Raw genomic sequence first — 26,046 nt, forward strand, 5'->3', positions numbered from 1 at the left:
CCTGCAGTGAGGCCGTAGGCCGCTAGAGGCCGCCCTCCCGAGCGCAGGAGGCGGCCGGCGGTGCCCGGCCTCGGCGCCGCGGTGCTGGCGGAAGTGTGGCGCGCGCGCGTACATTTTGTGTCGACTGCGAAGCCGAAGCCGAGCGGAGATCCGGGAAAGAGACGTGGCGGCCCCGGGTCGCCGAGAGGGAGCGGAGCCCATGGAGACGTGGAATATGAACCTACCCCGGGGACCCGAAAACCTGTGCTTCGACAAGGACGAGTTTATGAAGGTGAGTGAGGAGGCGGAGGCCCCTGGGCAGGAGGGCGCCTGGCTGGGCCGAAGCCGGGGCTGAAGGGAGAGGAGGGGCAACTGGGGAGGTGTGGGGAGATGCTAGGGGGAGATGCGTGTCTGTACGAGACCCTGGATGGGCTGGAGTGACTCGCAGGCCTCGCCACCCCAGGGAAGCTCTAGTCCTGCCCCCCCCCCCAACTCGGAAAGCCCTTCAAAGTAGCTCATTTTTCTCCTAGTAGGGTTGTCAGAGATGATTTATAGGTTGTTTTTCTCCATGTGGGGGGAGATAGGGGTATATGCACCTCTTTTTAATAGATGAATATTTGGACTTCCTATTGCTGGCCCCGTTCGCACATTATTCAATTCCCACAAGGAAGTCCATGGCATGTATCTTGTGTAGGTTTTTTATGTTTCGTGTATGTTGCACGCACACATTTTTCAGTCTGAACCTGTTTAAAATCTAGATGCCTCAGCCAGGACGTTTCCTATGGAGAACTCAGGCCCGTGTTGGATTTGGGTCCTCTGATCCTGTGAGGCATCCCTGTGTTGCGGCCTGCCAGACAGCTCTTCCTATTTCACCTGTCATACTTGTCCATCATACATGGAGACTGGCTCTTTCAGAATGTGCTGCTCCATTGGTTAGAGCGTGGTGCTGATAAGATTATGGGTTCAATAGCTGCCTATTCCTGCATTGCAGGAATTTGGGTTGAATGATCCAAGGTCCCTCCCAACTCTACAATTCAGTGGTTCTAATTCTAGACACATAGCTGTCTCCTTGAAAAACTGCTGTTCAGAATATCTTAAAAAATAAAATAAAGGGGATTCCTGGATGTAAGCAATTATACAACTTTAAAACATTCTTTGTTGTTGCACTCATGTCCTACTTTTAGGTTTCCCATAAGGATCTTGTTGGGCACAGTGTGAACAGGATGTTGGACTAGATTGGCCTTTGGTCTAATTCATGAGGGCTCTTCTTATGGTCTTATGCTGTCAGACCCATTATTATTATTAAGCAGGCAGAAGGCCTTTTCGGTAGTGGTGCCCGCCCTGTGGATGTCAGAGAGATAAACAATTACATGACCTTCCATAGACATCTGAAGGCAGCGTTGTATCAGGAAGCTTTAAATGTCTGATGTATCATGTGTTCTTTTATACTCTATTATAAGATGCCCAGAGTGGCTGGGGCAACCCAGTTAGATGGGTGGTAGAAGTAATAAATTACTATTATTATTATCATCATCATTATTAATATTATTTTGAATAGTACCAATTAGTTAGGCTTTACAGACAGAAAGCACTTTAGCAAACCAATAAGACTTATATCTTATATTTTAGCAAACCAATAAGACTTACATCTTATATTTTAGTGTTTCATTTAGACCAAAAACTTTTCCTAGTTAATGGTCCTCATTTTTATCCCTTCACTTCAAGCATGCTTGGAAGTTAGATAAATACAAACTGCTTTTACAAGGAATTGCATTTTCTGTTATGAGCCATTTCTTAAATCATGATTATTATTATTTACCTATTTCATATATAGCCGGATTTTGATGTCGATCACTTTGTGTCGGAGTGCAGGAAACGTGTTCAGTTGGAAGAGCTTCGGGATGATCTTGAGCTCTACTACAAACTTCTTAAAACTGCCATGATAGAGCTCATAAACAAGGATTATGCAGACTTTGTTAATCTTTCCACCAATCTAGTAAGTTTCAAATTGGATGTTTTATATGTACTAATCTTAGTATTTAAGTATACTAATAATAAATATTTGAAGATGCTAATATTCAGCATACTTCCAAAAGCAGGGTCCTGTGGCTCTACATACGTTGCTGGATTGCATCTCCTGTCAGCCCCAATCACCATGCCAATGGTCAGTGATGATGGGAGTTGTAGTCCAGCAACATTTGAAGGGCCTTACATTTTAAGGAGGTATTGGAAGCTTCTAGGCAAGGGTTTGGTATGTGAATAGGCTGTTTGAGGTGGGTGTGCAGGATGTCATAGGATACTTCAATATACAGAAGGAAGACAACTGGTAAATAAAAAACACCTTTGGATTAAAATCTCTTAGCTGTAATATGAAAAAGTGTGTGCAAGTGCTGTGAATTGATACATGCTAGAAAAGAGAGGTTAAATAGTCCAGAGGTAAAAAATATATATTAAAAGCTCTTTCTCACATCATATTTGCATCCCACTTTTCCTTCAAGGAGTATGAATGGATAGATAAGATTTTGTTTTTTATAGTGTTTGATACTTTTGAAAATAGATAGAATATGCAATTCTTAAAAAGTCTTTTAATGTGCATTAGAATGACTTGTTCCATACCACTAAATGAGTTTCCTGGCTGAGTGTAGATTTGAAATGGGTCCCTTTGGTCCAGATCCTTGTTCTGTCTTCTTAGTTGGCATGGGGTGCTGATAACGGCGCTAAAGATAAGGTACCTATTGAACGCTCTGCACATATAGAGTATGTGGACACACAGTCTTCCATTTTTGTCCAGTTTATGTTGTTTTGATTTCAGCAGTCATTCACAGATAATTCTGTTCAGGATTGAAGCCAGCTTGCCAGAGATTACAAGTTAGCAATGTACAAGTGCCATTTCTGTTGTTGTACCAATGACAGCCAGCCATTAGGAAAATATAATAGTCAGGATTACTTGCTAGTTGGGATGTCTTCTGAAGTACTGGTTGTAAACATTTTTTACATTTGTTTTCAATAGAAATGTAATTTGTTACAAAATATACACATGCACAGTTTCAACTGCTCATTAATCATAATATGTAATATGTTTGGACAATTTATTTAGGTTGGCATGGACAAAGCCCTTAATCAGCTTTCAGTGCCTTTAGGACAACTGCGAGAGGAAGTTATGGTATGTTCTGAAATAAGTTCTCATATCATTTGTCTGATTTTGAAAATATTGAGAAACCAAATAAATTCTGTATGGGGCTGACATAGGGGATTTCATGAAGCAGCAAAATACATTTTGTCAGAACATTTAGAAACCATTTTAGGAGCCCTAACTGTGTGGTAAGAACAGAGACAAGAACACCACAGGCACACATTTATGTTAACCTATGCATAAAGTAAATGGCATTTCCATGTACTTCTCTGGTTCACCAGAAGCAGCTTAGTCATTCTGGCCACATGACCCGGAAGCTGTCTGCGCTCCCTTGGCCAGTAAAGCGAGATGAGCGCCACAACCCCAGAGTCGTACGCGACTGGACTTAATGGTCAGGGGTCCCTTTACCTTTACTATGCATAAAGTATATTTAGCCAAACAAGCAAATACTTGTTTCTAAAAAATAAATTATTTATTTCATTCACCTCTTTTTCCCCTAAAAGTTAATGTATTATGTGTTGGAAAGGAAAGTAGGGCTGTGTTGATTAAATATGCAGATGGTATTAAAATAGGAAATAATATTAATAACCAGCAATACATGCAAGATTAGCTAGGTGACCTCATGAACTGAAATAATAGAAGTGGGATGGAGTCTCTGAACCAATTGATTGAAAAGATAACTAGAATAATTTCTAGATAATGAGACATTTCTTTTTCTACAGGACGACAGTTAGATTAAATTGAAAGCAAGACCTAAAGTGTTGCTTCTGTTTGGGCTGAATTTCCTCATATTTAATTTCCCTGAGCTCTTTTACCACCACTCCTCACTCTCCATAACCGTTTCATTACTAATCTACCTAATGAACCAGGAGCTACACTCCTTTTCTCTTGTCACTGCCTGGAAACTCTTGATTATAAGTGGCTCTACTGAAATCTAATAAGGCTCTGAAAATGAAATTTGTAAAGGGTTATGTTCTTCAGAAATGATCCTCCCACACAGAAAGCAGTAGGGGAGCTGCCATCCAGAACTTGTAAGGTACACTTTACCTTAGATCAGGGAAGGATGTTTCCTTCTTATTCTGACATGGGAATGATGAAAGCCCCAGGTACATGGGAGACTACGTCACTATTGACTAAGCTTCCAAGATTAACAGCATTGCATTGCCTGTTACCTCAGACATCCTATTTTACTGAAGTAGCACTGGAAAAATACAGTGTTGGCTCCCATGCTGCTAAGATAATATTGGAAAGGGACCTTAGGAATTATCAGAAACATACAGAAGTTATATCAACAGTGGGATGGTGCCAGTTGGATTGCAATGTGTCCCTGATCATGCTCAATTGGAAATTGCCTATGGCCAACAAGCCCTGCAATCATGTCCATCTTACTTTTCAAATGTAGCTCAGCAAAGAAAAGTCTTGTTGCAAAAGATAGATGGGCTTGCAATCACTATAGCACAGCCTGGAATAAGTGATATTTCTCCAGGGAAAGGAGCTCCAGCTGAGCACATAATAGGAGGTGTCCAGCACCTGAGATTTGGCTTTGAATAAATATTTTGGCCTCGTTCATAACTTACGCATTTTAGAAAGGCACAAAAGACGTGATTAATCTGTGTGAGAGATGTTAACTCATATGTGCACAGAACTGCTTGTTTTAATTGGAGGAAATATGGAGTGTGTGTGTGTATATGTTTTTTCTTTCCAGAGTCTTAAGTCATGTGTCAGTGAAGGAATTCGAGCAATTGATGAACGTGTGTCTAAACAAGAAGATATCAGGGCGAAAAAGGTACAACAGGCAGATCCATTTATTGCATTTTTATGGCAAAAAGGCAAAATGAACATATATACCACAATATGGAAATTTAATTATTAGTTTGAGAGCACTTCATGCAATCTTCTGACATGGCAAAATGAAAAGGAACTAGTAGACGCAGATTTGCCTTACTAGAAGATCAGAGCCTTACTTTTTCTAACACACTTTCTCAAGGCATGACCTATGTCCTTTGAAGAGTGTTCTAGGAATTATAGGATAGAATACACTTTTCCCTTTGGCTGTAGAAAGGGAGATCCTTCATTGGAGGCTACCTTGTTGTGGCTGTAAGAACCTTTGTGGACAACCTCCCTGTCCTGTCAGTGCTCAAATGCAAGTGAGAAAAAAGAGGTGTGCAGGATGAATTGAAGGAGGCCTTGAATCTAAAGTGCTCTCATGCCTCTAGTACGTTACCAAGCTAAGGAGAAAACTGCACAAGACCAAGAGCAGGAAGCACAGAAACCTATGGGAGGGAAACTGATGGACAGGACCTCAGAGCTAATGGCAAGGGAGGAAAAACAAGTTTATCCTCTCTACATGAGCCTGACAGAGCTTTGGATTTCGTAGTTTCTCTGCCTTTGAGTCTTTCTCCCTTCCTCTTTTGAATTGCTCTGCCAACTGCAGTCCTATACACACCTACCTGGGAGTGAGTCCCATTGAACTCAGTGGAACTTAATTCTGAACAGCCATGTGTAGATTCCACTGTTTAAACTGTTTCCCACTTGCACTGAACAGTATGCATTTAAATGACGGCAAACATGGACAAAAGCCATCATAGGGAGTTTTTGGGTTCCTTGTTTTTTCTTATGCATTTCTTTGAATGTGGTAACAGAAGGCACTGTCTTTAATACGTGTTGCAGTTCTGACACAACACACCTCCCCTCCTTATGCCAAGAAGAACCAGGTTTACATGGGAGCTCCATACAGTTATTAACCTCAGCAGTGGAGAGGGGGGGGGGTCCCTTTGGCATAGTGGTGCACTTCAGAGATCACATTGTAATAGGTTTACTACTTCTAGCTCCTTACCTATTGAGTCAAATCATTTCCCCAAAATACCTTCAAATTTGTTGGGAAGAAAATATCTCAGATTCAATATGAGAAGTTTTTCTTTTCTTTCTCTCCCCCCCTCCCCAACCAGATGTGTGTCCTGAGACTTATTCAAGTTATTAAAGCAGTTGAGAAAATTGAGAAAATTCTGCACTCCCAAAATTCTAAAGAAATGTCATCACTAGAAGGAAGCAGGTATGGGATCAGCAAGCTGCTTTTGCTTAGTTCTGTCTGTCTTTGAAATCTATATACCAGCATCTTGAAACTCCAAAGTGGGAGGAAGCAACTATTTAAAGAAGTTAGTTCGTGATACACCAATTGCTTCTGTCATAATAACATGCCAAAATAGCAAATGCCGTTTTACAGTTAGCAGAGCACCTGTCCTGCCACCTGTGTACCCTTTTGTGGAGCAGTCTGTTGACTTTCATAGGGCTGTTCTGGAGTAAATTAGTTGTAGATTTTCCCTATGGCTCTATGGTTGTTGTTGTTTATCTTGTGCCAGCAACAAAAGGGAGCTATGGTCATGTTTTCCCTGCTTAAATCTTGTTTCTATGTATGGAAGGTGTGTGCACACCTGTGCAAGACACAGTGCCTGTTTCATGACCTGTATATGTGATAGAAACCTATGATTGATCCCTTGCTTAGTGAAACAGTCATGTATGCATTCTTCATGTATGATGAACAGAGCATGCACTGTACTTGCGTGTTGTGATACCACCATAAGAAAAATATCACATATGAAGACATAACACTGGGACATTTTCTTAGCCTCTGAAATCTTCTTGGTCTTTGCATTCAGTACATCTTTTTAAAATGCAAATGCCCATTTGTCTTGCCTGTTTTCACAAATCTCCTAGCATATCTCTAGGCTTTGCAAGGGTTCACTAGCTGGTCTCTGAAGATAGGAGATCCACCTGGGATTCTGACACTCCTTGGAATTGACAGAGGAGACAGGGCCTGGCACAGCTTCCTATGTTCTGGCATTTTTCAGTTGCTTTGAAGCTGGTTTGAGTAGACATGTTGCATTATCCCATATCCCACCCCTCTATTGTGTTGGAGGTACTGGGTAGGTTTTGCCCAGGCATAAGACAAGAAGGGGGTGCATTAGGGAGTCAGAATTACCTGTCCCTTGCCCTGAGGCCTCTGAAAGCTTCTGCCATTAAGAGCCAAGCCTGTTCCTAACTGCATAGCCCTGTTGCGGGATCTTCTTGGTCACACTAAATGCAAAGGGATTGTTGGGAGCTGGGAGGAATTCACATGAACTTGCGTATATATACACGCATTCATATATAGGAAGAGACTGTGTGTTTGTGTGAAGGGGGTGAGAGGGATTATGATTATCTACTGCCATTATTTTATCAAAATTGTATCCTGATGTGTGCCAATTCCTTTGCAAGTCCACTTCTGACCGGACAGATTTTAGAAAGAATTGCCACAGAATTCAACCAGTTACAGTTTCATGCAGTACAGAGCAAAGGAATGCCACTCCTAGACAAGTTGAAACCAGTAAGTATGTTGCCTTGTTTTACAAAAAAAAGTTGTCAAAATTAAATCATAATAATATTGTGGACTTTCAGTGGTGCCATCATTATGAAAGTTCATGCATTTATCTTGGACTGTAGTTGTGATGAACAAGAAGAATGAAAAAATTGTATCTGTTCCCATACAGTTAGTCAGCCAATGTGTTCTCTTCTCCTTAAAATCCCTAAAATCTTGTTTGTTGGAGACTGAAATGCTTGCGTTTCTGTTTGCCTTTTGGCCGCTGAATCACCGATTATCTCAGCTAAAGAGAGCCAGTGTGATGTAGTGGTTAAGAGCGATAGACTCATAATCTGGTGAACCGGGTTTGCGTCTCCGCTCCTCCACATGCAGCTGCTGGCTGACCTTGGGCTAGCCATACTTTTCTGAAGTCTCTCAGCCCCACTCACCTCACAGAGTGTTTGTTGTGGGGGAGGAAGGGAAAGGAGAATGTTAGCTGCTTTGAGACTCCCTAGGGTAGTGATAAAGTGGGATATCAAATCCAAACTCCTCCTCCTCCTCCTCCTCCTCCTCTTCTTCTTCTTCTTCTTCTTCTTAAGCTTTAAAAAATATATTTATAAAAATAAGCAAATCATGCCTATCAATTAAAACTGTATGTATAGCAGTACATTGTTCTGATATTTACTGCTCCAGTATGTAAAGAACATTTCATCCTTTCAACAAATTGTTTTATATTTTTACACTTTTAACCCACATGCTCAGCAGTGTTTACCATCCAGAACTCTAACAAATACAGTATGTCAGTTTTGTTGTGAGTACAATGATCAGCACTCTTCAATAATTACAACTTTGTAGGAGTAGTAGTTTTCCTACTGTTAGTAGCAAATGCACGTAATAAATGTAATATTAACTCAAATTATACCTCAACCAATGCTATTATTCCCAAATATTCAAGCATGTGGTTTAAAACAATTTAATTTTAAACAGCCATTCAATAATAATCTATAAAAATCATTAAGGGTTGGGTTTCTGGTAAACTTCAGATTAGAATTTTAACCTACTGTATTTTTTCGTGTATAAGGCTCCCCCATGTATAAGACAACCCCTATTTTTTTTACCCAAAATTAAGAAATTAAGTTGTTTAGCTTTTTGGGGGGATAGGGGAAGTCACTGCCACCAATCGCTCACTGCCTGCCTGCCACTGCCGATCGCACACCTGCCACAGCCGCCAATTGTCTGCCCACTCCCCACCACCAACAGCCCACCCGCCTACTTGCTGCAGCCACCAATCACCTGCCCGTCTCGCCACAGCCGCCAATCGCCTGCCCAATTGCCACAGCCAATCGGCAGCAGGCCTTGCCGCAGCCACCAATCACCCGCCCAATCGCCGCTGCCAATGTCCTGCTTGCTGCTGCCATTAATCGCACGTCCCCCTTCTGCATTCACTATCTGTGTATAAGGTGACTCCCAATTTTTGCCTGATTTTTTTTTATTAGCAAAAAGCATCGTCTTTGAAAAATACAGTATATTGGTGATTGGTGGTTTTTGAGGCTATAATGCAGTTCGTAAATGACTAAATAAAACTAGTGGATATTTCTAATTTTTCCGGCACAGCAATAACAATTCTTTTCATTCTTTTTTTGAAAATCATAGCGAATAGTTGGGATAACAGCAATGCTGCAGCAGTCCCTGGAAGGGCTGCTTTTAGAAGGTCTTCAAACTTCCAACATTGACATAATCCGTCATTGCTTGAGAACCTATGCAACAATAGACAAAACACGGGATGCTGAGGCATTAGTTGGTGAAGTGCTTGTGAAACCATATGTAGATGAGGTAAGTGAAGCTGGAGGCAACTGACTCAGGAGAATACATTGTGTTTTGTATATATGTCTAGTACTTCTGGGGCTCTTCCTGACTTATGAAAAAGAACTCAGCAGAAAGAAAGTTAGAGCAGAAAGCAGGTTATTTGAACATTTGTATTTTTATCTTGCATTTTTATGTTGTGAACTTCCCTAAGATCTACAAATTTAATAAATACTATTTGCCACTAGACCTTGAATATGTTCAGGTGCTAAAAAAAATATGGTGTCAGTGTGTTACGACATCGGGAGGCTGTTGCATGTAGGAACTGAAAGCTTATTTAACTGTTTTATATCTCCTATTAAACAGCATTTTGAGCATTGCTACGATAATGCAGTAATTATTGACTTTGGGCTGTAGATGGAAGATATTTTAATCTTTTTTGCACTGGAATTCTTGTCTGGCATCTTTAATTTGATACTAAATGTTTTTAACAGGTGATTGTGGAGCAGTTTGTTCAATCTCGTCCTAATGGCCTCCAGACCATGTACAACAAATTGCTGGAGTTTGTTCCTCTCCATTGCCGGCTCTTGCGTGAAGTAACAGGGGGAGGCATTTCAAGGTAACACAAACCTTTTTTTGTTAAATGGCGTGAGCAATTGTTGTTCGGTTTCACTTATAACTATGGACAATACAATAATACCTCTGCGAACGTCCACCTCATCTAGCGTCCGCTTCAGCTGGCTAGCAGCCGGGGCTCCGGAACGGATCCCAGTCACAAAACAAGTAGACCTTCTGAAGTCAGTGGACTTGAGTTAGTTGTAACTAAGGTGCATCAGTTTCAGTGGGGCTACTCTTGAGTGTGATTTAGTCTGATTTTAAATGATGCAAGCAGAATTCTTGATCCTCATCTGCAGAAAATCAATATCTTACCGTAGAGAATAGAGATGCTGTAACCTGCTGAGAATATTATTGAAAATGCAACTGTTTTCCACAGAAAAAAGATTAAAAGCCTAAATATTCTTTTCATACTCAGTAAACCGTTATCAGAACCACATTCCTGTCTGTGGTCTCCAGGGGGGCAGGGTGTTCAATAGAATAACCTCAACTCATTCTGAAAGTGTCTGATTTTATTGTCACTTCATTAATTAAATATTTTTCTTTTCATTGCCAGGACCTTTAATTTCTTAATCCAGGCTAGCACATCTGGGTATATTCAGGTGTTTCCAAATATGTGCTAGACATGATTTCAACAGCTAATTTCAAATCACCTGCATGTATTTTGTTTGGATTTGATGTTTGTAGTGGTTTAGGGAACTAGAAAACTGTTATAACTCAAGCCTTTACAAAATTGATGTCCACCATTCAGCAAGAAGAATCACAAGCAACAGGAAGCTGTGGGCTAGAGTGTAAAGTCTATGAGCTTGACTGTGGTGCAGAATTAGGGTTACAGTCAGTAGATTCAGGGCAATACTCCATCAAGACATAGGGTGTTGTGTATCTACTGTAGTAACTCTACTGTTGGTCTAAGTTCTGGAATGTGTGTGTACTAGGTTGGTGCTATCTCATATAATGGGTCATTGTGTTACAGCATGTAACAGCTAATTGTTGGAAAATGTAGTTTGCTAATTTGTCTATATAAAATTAAAAAAGAAAAAGAGATTGTAAATCTGACTTGTGGAACTACATGACTGAGCACTTTGCCTATTATTTCAGATTGCTATCTCCTTAAATAAGTGCCTAATTCATATTGCAATTAAATTCAGGCCACCTAAATTGAATCCATTTATTTTGTTCCAGTTAACACAGTAGCCTGCAATTATTGGTGCTTAGGATTTAGCTCTCGAGACTGCAGAAATACTTTCCTAATTATCCAGGCATTGTGGTGCTCTTCCTATGACTTAACATTTTGCTAACATTTCAATTCTCTTAATCCCTGAATAGGTTTAATCTTCTTTCATAAGAGAAAATCATTAATATTTTGTTTGTGATGGACGAGAACTATAAAACATTTAATTCCCTCACTCTGCCTCTCAAGTTTCCAAACTATCAAATGGGGTATAAATCGTAATCTGTATGTGATGCTGGTTACTTTTAGAAATTGGAACTCAGGGAAGAAGAAAACAAAGTTCATTCTTTCTCCCTGGGGCAGCCACAATAATGTTCAAGTGTGTTTCCCATTCATGTCTATATTATTATGTGTTCTTGAGGGAAACTGAGTCCTGCTTCATTTTCAATGTTACCTCCTTACGTCTTTTCACATAGTTAAGCTCCAGAATGAGCTGGACTAGAATAAAAATGCTACGGTCAACAGACCACAGGGAGGGTTCAGTTCCTTTGAAACACATGACCTTTTGATGTTAAAATCAGACACATACATGGCCCACTATATGGATGAACACCGAATGTGTCCAGCCCATATCACGTCTATGCACAGGCTCAAGATGTACTTAACTATCTATCCGTAGCTGTTGAGGAAGTAAGCCATGTTTGTTGCCTTTTAGTGTTTTCCTCACTGATACATGCATTTGCTGGAGTTTCCAATAGTGGACAATAGGACTTTCTGCATACCCAGTTCCTTGTCCTGAGCTTAGGTTTCTTTCAAATGAGGTATTTACACTGAAATTGCTACTCCACACAAAGTTGTTACATCATGGACTTCCTAGTATGTTTCTTCCATGATGCTTCCATGTATTCTTATGCCTCAGAAAATACAACTTCAAAAACTACGAACGCGTAGCACAAGCCTCACAACTATTGACAGCTTTAGAAAGACTCACCCGCCTTTTGAAAGAGGTGTGGTTTTGATATTTACAGAACCCATTTCCCTAACCTTTAATGCCCAGCACCTCATGTTTAGCTTTGTTCAAGAGACTTGGGAGAAAAGAATGATTCTCCTTATCTTTGCCTGCCCTCTTTATCGCAAGATCCTACCCTGAATCAACCACACACCCATTTGAACAACATCTTTGTGCTATAGAGTCAGAAATGAATTAAGTCCTCGAGAGTGCCGATCTGGATATTTGTTTAGGGAAGAGTGGAGATCTGGAGATCTGTTTAGGGAAGTTTTTTAATGACTGATGTTTTAATAAATTTCTAATCTCCTGTTGGAAGCCGCCCAGAGTGGCTGGGGAAACCCAGCCAGATGGGCGGGGTATAAGTAATAATAATAATAATAATTAATAATAATGGAGAGATGTTACAAGCATGCAGTGCAACATGTTCTGAGTGATGTGGAAAGTTGGCTGCAGTTTCATGTGTAGCTTGTAGCATAAGAGCAACAACTGGATAGGATATGCCCATTTGGAAGCACCCTTAAACTCAATTCTGGGTAGCGATATTCACCTACTGGTTGTGCAGGTTCATGGGCACTATTGGCTAGCTCTCCTGCTGACCGCTTGAGTTATTGGGAACAAGTCACTGACTAACACATTCTCCTGTATTTGCATTAAGTATGAACTAGCTGCTGCTGTGCTATAAATTTTCTTCCTAAATGCCCTCTGCCCAGAATACCAACTCTGTGCTGAGCAGAACTTTTTATATCTATAAAGTTTTCCCAGACTGAGTATATCCCCACAGATTTGTATAAGCAGATTTATATGTTTCATAGAAGTATCTGTTAATTAATTTGGATTTGATTGTAGTATCAAAAAGGCAAGATGTTAAAATGATAAGAAACCAAGAATATGTTGACATTAAGCTAGTAGAAATATTCAGATGATTTGCTACAAACCTACTAATGTACATTTTTGTATAATTATTGATAATGCTTATATTTTAAGTATTTCTAAGAAAAATGTTTATTTAATTTTGCAGCGAAAAGGGGAATGTTGTTCCTGGATATGATTTTTTGGTAAATTCTGTGTGGCCAGAAATAGTTCGTGGTTTAGAAGTTAAGCTGCCATCACTGTTTAATCCTGGGAACCCAGATGCATTTCATGAGGTAATTTAAAATATGCATATTAACCTTCTCTTTAACACAATGAACCAAGGAATGTGGGCCTTTAGTTTAATATGAAAACTAGAAAATGATTTTTGAAATACAGAATGCTCAAATTCAACAACTAAGAGCAGTGTCATGTATTGAATTTTCTATACAGAGATTAACAATAATATTGATGTAAAGAATGTCAACATGAAGTATCATTTGATACAAGCAAGTATCATTTGATGTGCCTTAGTACTAGGCCTTTTAACCTGCTCAATTGACTAAAAATCTCAATTCTGATTAATTGGAAGTTGTGTTATCTCTGCTCATCATGCTCATCAAAAGATACCCTCAAGGAGCTGCAACAAAACAAAACAAAATATACCGAATAAAAATTAGTTAGTTTTCCAGTTCTGTTGCTAATTATATATCTGGTATTCTGGATTTCAGAGAGCTTGATAAATAGCACTATGTTATTTCAATATTTGTATGTTAAAGATATACCTTAAATATTCCTTCTCCAGAAATACACTATAAGCATGGATTTTGTGAGAAAATTTGAACGGCAGTGTGGCTCACAAGCCAGCGTTAAAAGACTACGGTCACATCCTTCCTACCACAGCTTTAATGATAAATGGAATTTGCCTGTTTATTTCCAAATAAGGTTGGTATTTGAGTTTTATTTTTAGGGGACATGAAATTACTTCATTTAGATAAAAATATTTTTCATGTTTTGAAAGACACAGTCCCTTGCTGCCTGCTGAAACCTACAAAGGCAAAAATGTTGGTAAGTGGAATAAATGTCCTTTGGTCTCATAACATGCTGTTTGTCAGAACAGCATCCAAATATATCTCCATTTTTTGTGCAACAAGTACTGAAATAGAACAGTTTTTCAAATCTTACACATTATCTGTGGTTTGCAGCTGTCTATTCTGTCAGCTTTCCTACTATGAGGTAGACTGTGGATTGAACAGGAACAGTTTCTCCTATTAGGTGTTTGGAAATTTAACAATTACATTCTGTCTGATTTTACCTTTTTGTGATGTCATACGTTTTCAAATAGAAGATAATGTAATCTACAACAGGAATCCATCATCTACAGATTATGCTTCATATTTCAGAATTACTATTTTTACTCATATGCAAATTCAGTTGATTGACTAAAACTCATGTGGTTAATAAACTAAGTTTTTTTTTATTGTAACAGCTTGATTTAAAAGTGAAGTGAAGTGAAACAAAGCTGTACCTAAAAGAATTAGACTTGTTTATTGAATAAATAATTAAATGTTAGCAGCAAACCCAGAGTAAGGTAACCAAACCTTCCTGCTTAATTGGACTGAAACATTTGACTTGGCTGTGGTGTTCCTTGGACCCTTCGCACTCTGTGGCGTTCCTCCAGATAGACTGATAGCAATTGCCACATGTTCTTTTGAAACACAGATAAGCTTACAAGCTGCTTCTGTTTATATTTCTGAAAACTTGGTTATGATAGTACTTTTCTTTTTTAAAAAACAAAAATGTTCAGGGTATCAGAAAGAACTATTGATTTCCATCCCCTAGAACTGTTTGCAGAACCTTGTGGCAGTGTCCATTAGCAAATAAAAGGCAGCCATCGGTGCCACGGTCCTAAGGCCTAGCCAGCCAGAGGTCATCAGAAGCAACTCTAAGAACTAAGGCACATCCCTGCTCCCCTTCCCCCTCCCTCTTTCAATGTAAAACTTTTCCCTTTAAGCTTCTTAACCAATCTGCACTTCCCTCTAGCCGCAGCGGTTCTCAACCTGTGGGTCCCCAGATGTTGTTGGACTACAACTCCCATCATCCCTGAGCTCTGGTCTTGCTAGCTAGGGGTGATGGGAGTTGTAGTTCAACAACGTCTGGGGACCCACAGGTTGAGAAAGGCTAGTGCAACTTTAAATTTGGTCCCAGCTTGCAAAACTCACAAGTTTTTGTTTTAAAGAGATGCTAAAATAGTGGTGATAACTAGAGGCTGGGGAAACCTCTCAGGGCCTCGCAAGATCCAGCATTTCTCTACCAGCTCTATCCATTTGGGGATGGCCTTTATTCCTGAAATTTACCAGCTTTCTTACTCATCATAACAGCAAGAACTAACATAGGAAACTACAGTGCACAACCAGGGGTTGAATTGAATGAATGTATATTGGCCTTGCAGAGGATGGGGCAGTCTCTTTAGAGATGACAACATTAACTAACTGCTCTGTCTCTCAGACTCTTCTTCGAACGCTCTTCTGTTTCTACTCCATACCTAACACTCGTTCTGATACTGCCTCTCATTATCCTGCTGTCATTCTTCTATCACATGGGAGCAGTTATAGCTGCTGTGTTATACAGATTCTTATGGTATTCGGGTTTGAAATACATTTGGGGGAATTGGACTACAGTGTGCAGCAGTAAGCTGCCAAATATTAATTTTAATTAGGATTTTAATTTTATTTTTTAGGTTTAGAGAAATAGCGGGGGCCTTAGAAACAGCCTTTTCTGATGACTTAGAAGAAGCTCCAGGTAAATTACATCTTCACTGTAATTAGCATGTGCAATGAGGATTTGAGAATGAATGACAAATAATCATTTTTCACTACCATAAAGCACTTCACAATTATATCTGTCATGTTTATACTGATGGGAACTTCAGCTATGCTTTAAGAAAAATAGTATAGTGTCTAAGGGTGAACTCAAGGAAATAATTCTCAAGAATGATTTCTGCTTTTAGCCAATGACATCAACTATGGCAGAAATCTTGTCAGCTGCACTGCCTAGAAGTTGGGTAGCAGTGATGGCTAGACATAGTGGCTCGGACTGAAGAATGAATTGCACTGGAAAGAAGACAAAAGTTCTTTCGCTTACAGCCTTAAATGTTGTGTCATTTAATGGTATATGACAGGAGGGACAGTTGACAAACAGGTAGTTCAACCTCTGTGTAGCACTGAAATAAAATGTGCACCATCACAGCATAGCATTACAGTGGTACCTCGGGTTACATATGCTTCAGGTTACATACGCTTCAGGTTACAGACTCCGCTAACCCAGAAATTGTGCTTCAGGTTAAGAATTTTGCTTCAGGATAAGAACAGAAATCGGGCTCCAGCAGCGCAGTGGCAGCAGGAGGCCCCATTAGCTAAAGTGGTGCTTCAGGTTAAGAACAGTTTCAAGTTAAGAACGGACCTCCGGAACGAATTAAGTACTTAACCCGAGGTATCACTGTATTTTGCTTTTGTATCTCCATCCATAGTTCTGTAATGAGAGGTAACCCTCCTTAAAAAAGCTAATAGGTTATTAAAGAAACAGCAGCAGCCTTCCTTTCCCCTTCCTCAGCAGCTATGGCTTTGCTGCCCAGAATCCATAAGATGTGCCTGCCTCAGACCTCCAGCTATCATGTTTTTAGTAGTCTGTTGGGAGCCACCCAGAGTGACTGGGGCAACCCAGTCAGATGGGTGGAATACTAATAATAAAAATATTATTATTATTATTATTATTATTATTATTATTATTATTATTATTATTATTTAATCTTGGGTGGTTGTTAGTTGCTTTTCCTCAGAATTAAGTGAGGGGTGGGGGTGGGCCTTAAGTTAGCTAGATATTTGTCTCAGGATTGTTTATTGTCACTTTGGCTTATCTGTCTTTACACAAGATGTGTCAGTGATCCCCCAAACACTGGCGCTGTACAGAAGTTATGGGGCAGGTATGGGTACAGGATTGGAAATAAGAGAATAAAAGCAAAAGTGTATTCATAAACATTCATAATATAGCTGGTCTAATTGGGATAATTTTGAAAATCGCATAGGGCTACAGTTCTGGATTGTGACTAATAATTTAACTATTCCTGTGTTTTCTTTTCAGCTCAAAGTTCGTACAGCCTCTTGGCAACACATGTTGCATGTGCAAGTCTGCAGAAGTGTTGGTCGGATCAGATATTTCTGCCATTGCTCACACATCGCCTTTGGAAGCTTTCACTGCAGATTGTAGCACGCTATTCATTTTTTATTAGCGAGGTGAGGACAAACACAGGCTTCTCTCAAAGCTCTATGGTTCTCCTTTCAAGTCTTATAGTTGTTATTTTTAGGAGGCTGGCTAAACCCTGTATGACAAGCCAAAATGCTGTTTCACTGCAGCTTTATCAAATTAGGGTATTACTGTATGTTGGTAGCCTGAGGCTACAGTCTTCTGTACACTTGCTAGGGAGCAATTCCCATTGAAATCAGTGGAACTTACTTATGAATGGACATTGTGCTGAGATGTGTATTGTTTGGTGTATGGTATGTTTGCAAAAACCTCTTTGCCATTTTCATTTTTCGTATTGCAGCTTTTACTCAGGCCCATCTCTAACGAAAGTACAAAGGATAAAAAATCATTGGCAAGCAGTAGCAAGGAGTGCCCACTGAACCCAAGCTCTGTTGAAGACCAAGGAAATGACTCTTGTCCACAGTCTCAGCCTTTAGCTTCCATATCCACCACTCAGCTGGTGCTTGTTGCTTCAGATCTGGATAAGCTTCAGGAATGGGTTGGTATACTTCATTGGTCTGCATGTCAAATATCAAATCCGGCCTATGGTTCTCTGAGCCCGGCTGACTCTGATACTGAACTTTCTTCTTAATGCTTATTCTTGTCAATTTTTTGTTCGCAAATTTATCAAAGAAGGAAAAAAGAAAAACCAGGGAAAGGAAATTATACTTCAAGCCTGGAAGGATAAACACCCACCATCTACAGTCATACCTTGGTTCTTGAACGGAATCCATTCCAGAAGTCCATTCGACTTCCAGAAACGTTCGAAAACCAAGGTGCAGCTTCCGATTGGCTGCAGGAGCTTTCTGCACTCAATCGGAAGCTGCACCGGATGTTCAGCTTCCAAAAAGCGTTCGCAGACTGGAACACTCACTTCTGAGTTTGCAGCATTCGGGAGCCAAAACATTCAAGTCGCAAGACGTTTGAGGTCCAAGGTACAACTGTATTATGCAGTGGTCTAAGGACCTCGCTGCCCTGGCTGCATTTGAACATATTTTTGAAAGTGTCAATCTTGTGTTGATACTTATTTGGACATCTGGAGGGCTTATATTAACTAATGTGTTTAATTAAGTTGAGTGTACTTATGGTTACTGTATCCTCAATTTGAGCTAATGGTTGTTACTTACACACACACATATACTTTCTGTCTCTTAGGCACCGTAAGGGTTCACAAAGTCCACTTTTGTTGTCCTGCCATTAACCCCACCCTGACACCAAACTTTTGAAATATTTAAATGGCAGGCTTCAGTTCAGTAATAGCTATAATTTCCAGAACCTTAAGCATTAGAATGGATGCTCACATAAAGAGTGCTGATACTATTGTGACTGTTGTATGAATAATGGTTGCAGATGTATAAAATATTCCTTAATCTTTGTGCCTTTGGTTCCATGGAGTTTAGATATATCAAGGTTTATCTGCTTACTTTAAAGTATGTCTCTCTGCAGGGAAGATATAATGCGATACATTATGTCATAAAGAGAATTATTTCATCTCCTGCAGCCTAACTTGCCATCAATTTGTAACATTCATGGCTGCTGCTGCTGCTTCAGTTTTTCACAACTCTCTATAGAAAGCAGCTCTGTGGTTTTGTGAATCTTTGGAATGTGAGCCATGTGCTTGTTTTTGCAGTGTAAATTTTCATTGATTAGCCTCTCAGCCCCCTGCAAGATTTTAACTGTCAAGCTCTCATTTTGCTACACAAGCCTTGTAGCTCACTGGGGTTCTGTGAAGTCTGTTTGAGTGTGACTTTTTGATCACTTTTTCTGTTCAAGATTAATTAAATGCTTCAAGGAGCAAATCTGCTATTTTGAATAAAACTGTTTAATGAATTCTAGATGTTTTGCCTTGAGGCTTTCATAGTGTGCTGCATTGAATTCAGAATCTCTTGCTGTTGCATCTGGCATTTGCATAGCTGATTTTCAAAATGTTATGTTTTGTGATGTTGGAGTAAAATTTATATTCTGTAGTTGCACACAAGAAACACTTCTGTGCATGGGGAATTTGAATATATCGAGAAAACATATTCAAACGTAGCTGTAATTGTTTGAATATTACTTTTCTTTCAGTTTCCTGAATTGTTGGAAATTATCAAACCAAAACTTGAAACCACTGGTTTCAAGAACATAGCCTGCATCTCAGGTAAATGTGAGTTCAGATATCTGCTTATATTTTTTGTTACATATTCATGATATGATATAATGAATATACTCTGCTGGGAAGTATATCAGCAAATGCCTAATGGAGATAAATTGTTTAATGAGAGAGACTATTTTTGATTCAAGAAGATTCACCATAATTTGAGTAAATTTCTAAATTGCACAGTATTTTATACATGCGACACCCTACCCTTATTTGGCAGGCTATGGTTAGGAAATTGCCTGTGGCTTGCTTGGTTCTCTGTCTCCTTCTTCTTGCTTGTTCAGAAATCTTCTTTGCCTTCATTTTTGGAGTGAGCTATCAAGTGGCATTACAGCTGCGCTGATATTTTTCACTACCACAGTTTGCAAATTTACTTTTTACTGTGATTGCAACTGTGATTTAGATCTAACTGTGGTAGCAAAAATGCCAGTGCAAGTATAATACCTATTTTACTTCTGGTGGTTCCCTCACTGCAAGAAGTGAGGTTACAGGGAACCAGGCAGAGGGCCTTCTTGGTAGTGGCGTCTGCCCTGTGGAACACCCTCCCACCAGACGTCAAGGAAATAAGCAACTATCTTATTTTTAAAAGACATCTGAAGGCAGACCTGTTTAGGGAAGTTTTTAATGCTTGAAGTTTTATTCTGTTTTTAGTGTTCTTTTGGGAGTTGCCCAGGTGGGTGGGGTACAAATAAAATTATTATTATTATTATTATTATTATTATTATTATTATTATTGATTAGCTTTACAAATGAAAGGGAAAGGAGAAGATGTTTGCATATGAAGGAGCATAGAATAGTCATGAACCCACAGGACTTGCTTGATGGCTTAACTTTAATCAGGCAGTGTTTTAGCAACTGCCCCCAAGCCTTCTGTATGTGTATGAATGAGATATATTGGAATATTAATGCATCCGGGCAGAAAGATCCTCAAGCACAGATTCGCTGAGTAGAGGGGGATAGGAAGAACCAGTGGTGTCTTATCTACCAGCGGAAAAGAGCCTGGCAGAGTGGGACGTCCACTGTGGAGGCCCTTGATATGTCTGTGGATAGCCCTGTGAACATTGAGTTACTGCTAGTTTTTCGTTACTTAATGTTAGACCCCTTGAAAGGCTGTTCCAGTTGTGGGGCAGGGGAGGAGGAGACAGCCTTGGATTTGTTAGATTCCAGGCGCTTTGTTCATCTGAGAGGCCACAGGATTGACCTAATTAATCCCCCTTCTAGAACCAATGGTGGTGGTGGAGGATGATAAAGAAAAAGAAGATCCACACAGGAAGGAAGAGGGGCAACCCCTCCATGCCTCTTGTTCTGGCTGGAGCAAGCTAGCAGGGCTTTGGGTGTGGCAGACAACCAGTCATTTCACGCCCATCCAAACCTCGTGGAAGACCGTGCTGTGAATTGTCAGTGTAACACAGCATAATAAATAGTATCTGTCTCTTTATTTGATTACATTTTGCGGGGGGGGGGGGCGCAGATAAGGGAGTTGAAAAAGACTGTTGCAATAGCACTGGGATTTCTAATGAAGGGCAGTATACACATTTTAAGAAATACTCCAAAAGTGTGTGTTCATCTCAGGGGAGCTCAGATTTTACCAGAGTTTGTTTGTTTTCTTAACAGGAGCCCTGGAAGACTCAAAGGACTCTCTACTGGGTTGCTGGCCAACCTTGAACAGTAAGCTTATTCAGGAGTTAAGTGATTCTTGCTTCGGTTGCCTGAAAAGTGCTGTTGAGATTCCAAGGCTATATAGAAGAACCAATAAGGTAACACACACTTCATATTTAAACAATACAGGCTTGTGTCAGCAGCATAGAAAGTTTTGACCACTTACCTGCAGCTGATAGCCCCCAACCCCATGAAGCAAAGTAGCTTTGGCATATAATTTCTTACCTGAGATATCATCAATTAGCTATATGAGATGGAAGAGCACAGTGTTATGCTGATTAATGATGATCTGTGTTACATGTAGTTTTCAACTTCTCATAGTTTAATTTACACTTTATGGATCTCAGTTGAGCCTGCCATGCCCACCTAAGCCAAGGTAGTAGGAACAGTGTATGTTTGAATCCTAGTGTATAGCATTACTGCAGACTGGCATCAGCAGACTTCCTCAAACCAAAACCTTCCCCCACTTTATTTGTGATGAGAACAGACCTGCTGTTTACACAAACTTTGAGATCTCTAGTTTCCCGTTTTTCCCCAGGACCTTTGCTAACACATCCATTGCTTTTTGTCATATTCATTTAATTCAGACAAACTACTACTTAACACACTTCAACACTATCAGGGCAAGCAGTTTTTTACCCAACCCTTTCTGTGCATGTTTATGTCTGGTATGATGGGAATCCAACAAAAATACTTTTTTCTGAAAAAGTCAAATGTGTAGGCTCAGAAAGGAACCTAATTGAGGTTTAGGTGATATGTATATGTATTCAAAAACCATTTGATTAACTACCTATTATTGAATTCTCATGTACTGCTTATGTATGAGCATGCTGAGCTTTGCTTGTTTTGAACTCTAAAATAATGAGCTTTTTACTCGTTTTCTTGTCAATTTGTGTAACATTAACCAGGAGGTGCCAACCAAAGCATTGCCCTATGTTGACACCGCTCTTAAACCTTTCCACCAACTGAAGAATGACTACAAAGATACACTGAAACCAGCTGTAATTGAGCAGTGGCTTGAAGGAGCCCTTGGCAAAAGCACACAAAAGTAAGTGAAAATTTACTGCAACTTCACAAGCGTATTTCAGCATTAAAAACTCAACTCCCAAGCCACTGTTGATTAAGACAATCACATATTGGGCTAGATAAAAGATGTGAGTGAGCACTTTGGCTGCGCACATAACCCCTGTGCTCCTCCCTTTGTAGTAGAGGCCAGCAGTGGTGTAGTGGTTAAGAGTGATAGACTCGTAATCTGGTGAACCGGGTTCGCTTCCCCGCTCCTCCACATGCAGCTGCTGGATGACCTTGGGCCAGTCACACTTCTCTGAAGTCTCTCAGCCTCACCTCACAGAGTGTTTGTTGCAGGGGAGGGAGGAAAAGGAGATTGTTAGCCGCTTTGAGACTCCTTAAGGGGAGTGAAAGGTGGGATATCAGATCCAAACACTTCTTCTCTTCAAACAAACCAGGTTGTCTTCAGTTAACTATAGTTCCCAGGTGTGGTGTGGAGTTGTTGTTGTTGTTTTTAGACTCTTACTGCTTTGTATGCAAAGGCATTTACAGACAGTAAACCCATTGGACATGCTTGATTGCCTAACTCCTATTGTTGTCATCATGCAGCTCCTGCAGCATCAGCCAAGCCTTCTGCAGTGATGGAATGCATTTCCCTTCCTCCATTCATGAGGCCTGTTCCAATTCCTGCACTAATTCCAGCGGTGCACTTGGGCAAGCAAGCCAACTCCTCCTTCATTGACCCTTTTCCTCCATAGTTTTGGCCAGCCACACTGATGCTACCCTGGTCTTCTGGCCTGTATCAGTCTCCGATTTCCCTGTTGCTGCTGCTTCCCTTCTCCTTCTACACAGCCTAGCTCTGCAGTGATGGGATGCAGCAGCAGGACTGGCAACAGCATGTGGCTGGGTGTTGCAGAGCCCGCTGCCTTTATATTGCCCAGAGCCTATAGAAACTTGGAGCTGGCCTTGCAGAAACTGCTACCCATGGCCCACATGGCATTTTTGGTCCCGGATGCTAAATATGCACTTATAATAGTTGATTTTGGGGGTCTGATATCGTATACACAACTTACTGGTAATGTAAAGGAAGAATCTAAGTATTAACAGCTATGAGATGTTCCAGCCAAACTTTTAAGTCCTGTTGAGTTCAGTGAGAGCGACAAACACACATTTTGTTTGTTTCTATCTGGCTGTGCCCTGTGGGCTCAAAGCAGATTAGAGTTGTTTTTCTGAATGCTAATCACTCTGTCCGTAAGGGGCTCACAGTCTAATGCATTAATGAATCTCTTTATTCAGGTACTTTGAGACAATATCAGATATTCTGAATTCTGTAAAGAAAATGGAAGAGAGTTTGAAAAGGCTGAAGCAGGCAAGAAAAACCGTGATGGCAAATAGCACCACTCCAAATGGAGGCATGAGTGATGATAACAAAATCCGCCTGCAGCTGGCCTTGGATGTGGAGCACTTTGGAATTCAGGTAAGTTGGATGCAGACACAAATGTATGTGTGTTTTTGCGGGATAACAATTTTCTTTATCTGGGGTCTATAAATCTGCCTCCTTCCAAAGCTTGTAAACCACTGAAAACCGCCTTGTGTATAGCAACATAGGAAGGTGGTATACAAATTAAAAGTGAAATAAAATGAGAGGGGAGCGGTTCAGGGTGATGTATAATTCATCTTAAAATCATCAGCAGAATAACAATAAAAGCACAATACCAAGAGAAAAATACCAACAGTTCATTGAAACACTTATTCAGGTATTGTTGCTGAGGATAAAAGTCACCATACAACAAAAGCCTGAGTACCGTATTTTTCGCCCCATAAGACGCACCGGCCCATAAGACGCACCTAGTTTTTTTTGGGGGGGGAATAAAGGGGGGGATTTATTTTCCCCCCAGGTGCGCTCCGCTAATCCCGAAGCTTGGGGCGTGCGGAGCTCAGCGCGCCCCAAGCTTCTGGGTGCTGGCAAGCAGTCCGCTAGCCCTGGGAGAGCCGCGGAGCTCTCCCAGGGCAAGCGAACCGCTGCGCTAATACAGAAGCTTGGGGCGTGCGGAGGTCAGCGTGCCCCAAGCTTCTGGGTGCAGGCAAGCTCTCCGCTAGCCCTGGGAGAGTCGCGGAGCTCTCCCAGGGCTAGCGGACCGCTGCGCTAATACAGAAGCTTGGGGCGTGCGGAGGTCAGCGTGCCCCAAGCTTCTGGGTGCAGGCAAGCTCTCCGCTAGCCCTGGGAGAGCTGGGTCTCCCACGGCTAGCAGATAGCTTCCTGAAGCCTGGAGAGGGAGAGGGGTCAGTGCGCACCTACCTCTCTCGCTCTCCAGGCTTCAGTGAAAGCCTGCATTCGCCCCATAAGACGCACCCACATTTCCCCTTCATTTTTGGAGGGGGAAAAGTGCGTCTTATAGGGCGAAAAATATAGTAAATACAGATGGATCAGAAATAACTGGAAGCAGATATTTCATTCCTTTGAAAGGGAAGTAAGCATTTATTTCAGGCTGTGCAACAGTGTTTCGTTGTCTTGGCGCATGACCCAAATAACTGCAAGAGGGCCTCCTCCACTGTTAGCAAACTCAGTCTTTATAATTGGCACTCACGTGGATAGGACTCTGCTTGTTGTCCCTACTAAAATTTTGGGCGGGAAAAAAGTGGAAGGGCTTTCTCCTTTGCAGACCTCTGTCCCTCAAATGGTCTCCTCTTAGAGGTACATCTTTCACCTTTAGTGTTGGCCTTCAGGTGTCAGCTGAAGGCATTCTGTGAACAATCAAAATGGAATAGATTTCCATATTTGAACCATTGTGTTCCCGTCTCTTTACTGCTCTTTTGGTGGGAGTAGCTATTTTGTATTACGCTGCACCCCAGGCAGCAAAACTGAGATCCGTTAGCAAGTATTCAAGTTGTGCACTTCATCAGGTACCAACAGCAGTTGCCCACACACATGCTATTTCATGCTTGGCAAACATCAAAACGTCCCAACCAGCAAAAGTAACTGGAATGTTAGCCAAGTCAAATGATACTTATTCCAGCTGCCTAAAAATAACTTTGTCAAATGCATGCTAAATAAAAGAAGTGGCTGTCAACACAAGACAAGTTTCTATGTGCGTGTCTTATAGAGCTTCTGATCATGCAATGATTAAGTAAAAAATTTCTGCTTTTGCCTGCAAAAATAATAAATGAACTGTAATATTTTGTTTTAGATACAGAAGATGGGATTGCAGCTGAGCAACATCAAAAGCTTCTCAGCTCTTTCAGAGCTTGTTCAATCTGCCAAGGATCAGATAGCAGCAGAACAAACATGATTTTCAGCTGAGAAGAGAGAGCAGGCCTGGCTTCTGAAAAGAAGAGGGTTTCTTTTTATTTTCTCTCGTCAAGTACTATGTAGCAAGGAAGTGCTTCCTAATTCAGCTTCAGCAGCAAGTGTGTCTCAAGAGACATAAAAACTTGTTTCACCAAAAAGGAGAGAACCTTATAGAAGAGCATTTACTGTCATTTTCCATTGTATGGAAGAAAGTTTATATATTTCTAAGCAATCTACTACAAAGCTATGAAAGGTTATTATTATTTTTATTATTTTTATTATTGTTGTAAATCTTATCATGCAGGAAAACTGATTTAACATGATTAAAATAAACAAGAAAAGCATTGTCTTCCTTTGTAACATTTTATCACTGGAGAGGAGATGTATTAAATATGTAAGTTCAAGTGGCTTTGTAGTATTAATCTTCACACAATGTAAGAATAGTAATTTACTGACCTCTAAGCATACCTTTTCCTGCCAACCTAGCAGTTTGAAAGCACGAAGTGCAAGTAGATAAATAGGTACCGCTCCGGTGGGAAGGTAAACAGCATTTCCGTGCGCTGCTCTGGTTTGCCAGAAGCGGCTTAGTCATGCTGGCCACATGACCCAGAAGCTGTATGCCGGCTCCCTTGGCCAGTAAAGCGAGATGACCACCACAACCCCAGAGTCGTCCACGACTAGACCTCATGGTCAGGGGTCCCTTTACCTTTAAGCATACCTTTTACGTTAGAACGTTGGGTTGTGTAGAAGAGA

At 40.6% G+C, this 26,046-nt stretch overlaps 1 protein-coding gene across 1 annotated transcript; it reads left to right on the plus strand.

Annotated features, from left to right (window-relative positions):
- The first annotated feature begins 87 nt into the window (after nt 1-87).
- COG2 (component of oligomeric golgi complex 2) lies at nt 88-25,697 on the plus strand. Its single transcript, XM_082217006.1, has 18 exons — nt 88-271; nt 1,814-1,975; nt 3,077-3,142; nt 4,818-4,898; nt 6,061-6,164; nt 7,367-7,475; nt 9,102-9,281; nt 9,746-9,870; nt 13,065-13,191; nt 13,701-13,840; nt 15,636-15,697; nt 17,036-17,187; nt 17,499-17,696; nt 19,265-19,337; nt 20,952-21,094; nt 21,905-22,044; nt 23,301-23,481; nt 25,193-25,697. Exons 1-18 carry the CDS (start codon nt 200-202, stop codon nt 25,292-25,294), a joined length of 2,217 nt encoding a protein of 738 aa, XP_082073132.1. The 5' UTR covers nt 88-199; the 3' UTR covers nt 25,295-25,697.
- Nucleotides 25,698-26,046: the final 349 nt, after the last annotated feature.

The sequence above is a fragment of the Podarcis vaucheri genome, assembly GCF_965113315.1.
Source record: "Podarcis vaucheri genome assembly, chromosome: 3".
NCBI lineage: Eukaryota > Metazoa > Chordata > Lepidosauria > Squamata > Lacertidae > Podarcis > Podarcis vaucheri.

Bases quoted from the DNA above. Each gene is read 5' to 3' on its own strand.
- COG2 (XM_082217006.1), top strand. From the start codon at position 200: ATGGAGACGTGGAATATGAACCTACCCCGGGGACCCGAAAACCTGTGC. The intron at 7,476-9,101 runs GTAAGTATGTTG...TGAAAATCATAG, and splicing joins TCCTAGACAAGTTGAAACCA to CGAATAGTTGGGATAACAGC. The intron at 17,188-17,498 runs GTGAGGACAAAC...TTCGTATTGCAG, and splicing joins ATTCATTTTTTATTAGCGAG to CTTTTACTCAGGCCCATCTC.